The sequence below is a fragment of the Brachyistius frenatus genome, unplaced genomic scaffold (genome assembly GCF_029030835.1).
Source record: "Brachyistius frenatus isolate BFR_SWC_R1_liver_20210118 unplaced genomic scaffold, ASM2903083v1 Contig_174, whole genome shotgun sequence".
In the NCBI taxonomy this organism is placed as follows: domain Eukaryota; kingdom Metazoa; phylum Chordata; class Actinopteri; family Embiotocidae; genus Brachyistius; species Brachyistius frenatus.
The window spans coordinates 81,391-86,540 of NW_027210773.1; the positions used below are offsets into that span (position 1 = coordinate 81,391).

General features: G+C 44.1%; 1 protein-coding gene across 1 annotated transcript; it reads right to left on the reverse strand.

The window, feature by feature from the left end:
• Positions 1-1,340: 1,340 nt before the first annotated feature.
• On the reverse strand, positions 1,341-4,489 carry ppdpfb (pancreatic progenitor cell differentiation and proliferation factor b). Its single transcript, XM_069717401.1, has 4 exons — positions 4,391-4,489; positions 3,903-3,980; positions 2,505-2,598; positions 1,341-1,859 (listed from the first exon to the last, which is right to left on the reverse strand). The coding sequence occupies exons 1-4, from the start codon at positions 4,443-4,445 to the stop codon at positions 1,745-1,747; spliced, it is 342 nt and encodes a 113-aa protein (XP_069573502.1). The 5' UTR covers positions 4,446-4,489; the 3' UTR covers positions 1,341-1,744.
• Positions 4,490-5,150: the final 661 nt, after the last annotated feature.

A 5,150-nucleotide genomic window follows, 5' to 3' on the forward strand; every position in this document is an offset into this window, starting at 1 on the left:
AGCAAAGAAATACAAAAGATGAAAAGCAGCATTGATGGAAATCCTCCGAGATCCTACAGTCAACACGCGCACACGTCGCCACCGGCAGCTCTTCCCTTTACTGTGGAGCTCCGGTGACGACCGGAGAGGATTCCCGGTGCTCCTCCGGCAAAACAGCGGGACCGGAAGCTCCGATTTACGGCTCGTAACTGCGTCGGCGGTCCGCCGGTTGATTCGGGCGGAAGATCCGCAAAACCGGTTTATTTCCGCGTCAACCGGCGACGTGACGTCATCGAGTCCGCTGGTTTATTTACATCGAGGGCTGAAAATAAAAAGTGTTTCAAGCGAACTTCCGGTCCAGTTAGCTGAGCAGCAACAGGAAGTAGGAGAGGACAGGAGGGTTTAAATACCCCGTCCCATTATAAAGGGTGCGTTTGATTTACACAGCCGGGCGGCCGGTAGTTGGACTTTGTTGGTAGTTTATGTGCATAAATATGTTGACAGGTCATTTTATGCTATAAGGACTTTCAGCTCGGCGATATTACAACTGCAGGCGTTTCTTTTCTTCTCCCCATACTGTTTGTTATGTCGTCACACCAGCGGGGCCCAATTCTATAAATGCTTTTAACCCAAAAATATGTATCCCAAGAGATTCAGAGTTTGGATGCATGAAAAAAATCAAATAATAATAATAACATTTGGGAGAAAAACATGAGAAGAGGGAAATGTATGAAATCACATAACAACCGCAGCTCAAAGTTTGAATATTTAAACTGATGATTTTTTTATTTACTCTGTTGCAGAAGCTGATATTTTCATATCAGTGAAGGACAAAGAAATTGCTTCAAAGCCGAAGTCTGTATCTTTGTTTCTGCCGAGTCGGCCTTGAAACGGGTACGGACCCGCCAGATAATTCACAAGATCACAGCAAGACTCAGTTCGTAACTTTGAGGAGTTTTTGTTCAGGTACAAAAGGAAAATGTTCATTTTGGTTGCAAAAATATTAAAAATGAAAAAAATTAACTTTTAAATTTGAATAATTTGCTTAAATAGAAACTAAAAGTGTAAACCTTATGGACGGAGGAAGTCGTTTCTTTTCTATCCATCAGGACTCTCAGACTTACACAACTCCTGGAGGACATGAAGCCTCCTATTTCAGTTTCCTCTGATCCTGGAACCGTCCTGCACAAACCTCCTCCAGAGCCGAATAAGGCTTTTTAAACACTAATAAATCAAACACAGACAAGCTGATCTTCTGTTGTAATATCCGAGCGAACCTCCTTTAGGGCGTCGTGACTGTCGAAGGTTCATTTCTGCTCTAAACGTGCACAAACAGAACGAAGCAGTGAAACCAACACAGATTTTTTTTTAGGCTGCAAGAGTCTACTTTTATTGCATTTGCAATTTTTTTCACAAGGTGACCAAAGTGAAAACTGCTTTAACAAAAGGCGTGTGGATGTGTGTGCACCAGTGTGTCTATGCAACGCAGTATTACAAACACACATCACAAAACAAAAAGGAGCTTATTGGTTTCATCATTTTTCTTTTTTTTTTTTTCTTTTTTGGTGTCAATAAAAAAAAAAAATTAACAACGCAAGGTTACAAACAAAAACAAGTTAAGCAGCCTCCACTACAATGAGTAATCATAATAATAACAATAATAATAATAATATAAAAATAATAATGATAAGGTTGTAAACGGGACATCCTCCCGTCACCTAGCGTTGGTCATTGGTTCGACCCCCCCTCCCCCGAGGCGGTGGGATCATGATGCGGTGGGGGTTCCCGCCTCGCTGCTCTCGCTCACCTGGCGTTGCATCACCATCTCCTTGGCAACGCAGGTGATCTGACCGTTCGTCACCGTGCCTGAGACCCCCGCCCTGGTGAGGACAGAGAGGAAGGTTAGAGCTGTCAATCACACCACGTCAGGACGCTTAAATGGAAAAACCTCCGACCATCACAACAAACTGCTGCTAGCCAACCGCAACAGGAAGTGACATGTTTACATAAAAAACAAAACTCCCTCCAGGAAACGCAGTGATCCCGATAACGAGCACAAATTCAAACAGAAACTCTGCTGAAACTTTTGAAGCATAAAGTTGCCGTTCTGAAACAAAAAACGACTTTATTACCAAAACTAAGTGTTCATTTCCAACCAGCGAGGCTCCGCCCCCTTCTCTCACTGTCAAAACAAACTGCTGCTAGCTAACCGCATCAACAGGAAGTGACGGGGTTTGTGGGAAATGTGGTTTTATGAGGAACATGTTAAATGAGTTTTCTCGACTTCCAGCTGGAAGAGACTGAACTTTGTTTTATTGTTGAATGAATGTGATTTAAAAAGTATTTAAAGCTTTTATTTTGAAGGCAGATGGAGCCTTTGTTTTCTATATTACAGTCAAACAAAGGCTCCATCTGCCTTCAAAATAAGAGCTTTCCATTTGCCATTTCCTGCAATTTTACTGAAAAAAACCCCAAAAAAACCTTCAAATTCCACAAACGACATTTCATGCTAACAAGCTGCTTACTTCTGCTGCGCCTCCTCGGTCAGCGGGGTCATCCCCGGCTGCTTCCCGAAGAAGAAACTGGACCACCAGTGGCCCGAGTCCTGCTTGGGGAGTCCTGTGGACACAAAACGAGGAACACCTGAAGCTGAGAGTTTATTTAAAAAAATAAAAATAAACCCACCTCCTGCAGTCTGTTTGACTTTTCAGATGAACAGAAGATTTCTACTCAGAATCATTTATTCATAAAACCTTCGCTGACAATTTGACATTTTAACGTCCCGGGAGAGGACGAGTGTTGGCTGTAATCACAGCAGGCAGACGGGACACGGAGGTGTGTGTGTGTGTGTGTGTGTGTGTGTGTGTGTGTGTGTGTGTGTGTGTGTGTGTGTGTGTGTGTGTGTGTGTGTGTGTGTGTCATCAGCCCGGCTCTGATCCGGTTTCGTCCCGGTCAGAACTCGTGTTTGGCTCCTCGACAACACGATCGGTGTCGCTTCTATTTACAGTTCAGCTGCTGCGATCTACTAACTTCATGTTCATGTTCACGGAGCGTCTCATCCATTTACACACGTTTACGTATAGTGATGGAAACAAAGGATTTGTCTCTTCCTCTTGTTTGCATTGTGTCTCGGGAAAGTCTCTTCTCAAGGAGGCTCTGAACCTGACCCCCACCCAACTCTGTATTATCATACAAAAGCAGATACAAAGAGAATGAGGGCGACTGTCAGCTGCCCTAACGAGAGCCCGCTGGGGGAAACACGTTACAGTTTAACAGCCTGAGCGGATCGGATTTGATGATTATTCTAGTTCGAGCTGAATGAGGTCAAAAGGTAGAAATTCATTTAAAATAAATGAATGAACCACAATTATAATGAAACAGTCTACGTGGTTGTATTTCTACTTTTTGTGGATTTCCACTCTGGAACATGAACAAAGACCCGGCTGTGTAAACGCCCAAGTTCACCTTTCACCTACTTCCACGCTGCAGCGACGGGACGATTTAATGGAAAAAAGAAAAGAGTCGACACCTGAGTCAGCAGCAGATGGGTTCATAAAGCAGGATTACCGCCGACGAGTGTTAAACAAACAATGCTGACGCTGGTGTTTCTGTAATCCTCTGGTGAACTGCTCCTCTGGAAACACCAGTCAGCGTCAATGAAACCTCTGAGCTGCTGAACTTCCTACGAGGCTCCAAATTCTGCTCAGAACAACGAGCGACTCGTTTTGTAGGAAACGGTGAATATGTGGATTTTTCTTTTTTGCATAACGCGTCAGAGGAATTAAATCTACAACAGAGAAATAACATTTAATTCAAATGCTCCTGCATTTTTCAGAAAATTATCATTCAATCAAAGGAGCCGGCCTCTAGTGGCAGGCGGTGGTATTGCAGCGTAATAAAACCGGTGTGGTCCGAGCTCTCACCTGGATGGTGAGGGATGACCTCCCCGCTGTACTCCGAGCTGCCACAAGAGCTGCTGCTGGACGTGGAGCCGATGCGTCCTGCAGGAGGACAGAAGAAGAAGAAGAAGAAGAAGAAGAAGAAGAAGAAGAGTTAAAGAGGCGCTGATGTCAATCAGTCATCCCAATTAAAAATGAAATTTGACACGTGGAAAGGAATTTGTTTTCTTCGGCGTCTATTTGCGCCGAGAAGAACTGAGTGAACACTTAGTCTGTTTCAGACGTTCACGGGGACAAAAGACGTTCACGGGGACAAAAGACGTGAATCCATTTTCCTGCGTTTGCGTAACGACGGCGAGACCGACGGAGACGGATGTCGGATTCTCAACATGAACACGGTGGTTTGTGAAATCAAAAAGGAACATTTGAAAGGAGGCTGAATGTGGTGGGAGTGAAGTGCAGGAGGCGCTGTGGGGGGGGGGAGGGGGGAGGAGGAGGAGGAGACGACTCACTTCTGTAGTAGTCGGTGGTCGCCACCAGAGAACCGCCTGCTGGGATCGCTGCCATCCTTCAGTTGTTGGTCGTCGTATCTGTTTGATGGAAACCTGCAGAGGGACGGACAGAGGGACGGACAGAGGGACGGACGGACAGACGGACGGACAGAGGGACGGACAGAGGGACGGACAGACGGACGGCGTTAACTCAGAGGTTTCCACATCATAAAATAACCAAATACAGATTTATACTCCTTTATAAATCTTCCATACGTTAAAAGGTGATTGTTATTTCCATTACTGACTCTGGAAGTGACCAATCAGGTGGTTTATAAAATGTCCTGATGTCTAAAATAGTCCAAAAATATTCAGTTTACAACCAAAAACAATAATAAAAAAATGTTGTCAAGTAATATTACGTTTATAACAAATTAATTTACATAATTTGGCTCCAATCTATTAATTATTACATTTAATTGTCATTTAAAATCCTGATTCCCCCAACTGATATTGGTATTATCTTATATATGGTAACAACATCAATACTACCGGTGATGTCATAAAGAATAAACACTGATCAACAAGTAACAGCTTGAAAAAAACAAGATGAAATAATAAACGAATTGTTGATCCACGTTTTTAGATGCTGGAAAAATTCAGAGACAAACTCCAGAAAAACCTCCTCCTCCACCTCCTCCTCCTCCTCCTCCTCCTCCTCCACCTCCTCCTTCTCCTCCGCCCCCTCCTCCGCCCCCTCCTCCTCCTCCTCCTCCTCCAC

What these genes read in the sequence shown, in the direction of transcription:
- ppdpfb (XM_069717401.1), bottom strand. Translation starts at nt 4,445, where the DNA reads ATGGCAGCGATCCCAGCAGGCGGTTCTCTGGTGGCGACCACCGACTAC. An exon ending in GGTCATCCCTCACCATCCAG is followed by an intron (nt 2,599 to 3,902) that starts GTGAGAGCTCGG and finishes TTGTGTCCACAG; the next exon opens with GACTCCCCAAGCAGGACTCG. An exon ending in ACCGAGGAGGCGCAGCAGAA is followed by an intron (nt 1,860 to 2,504) that starts GTAAGCAGCTTG and finishes TGTCCTCACCAG; the next exon opens with GGCGGGGGTCTCAGGCACGG.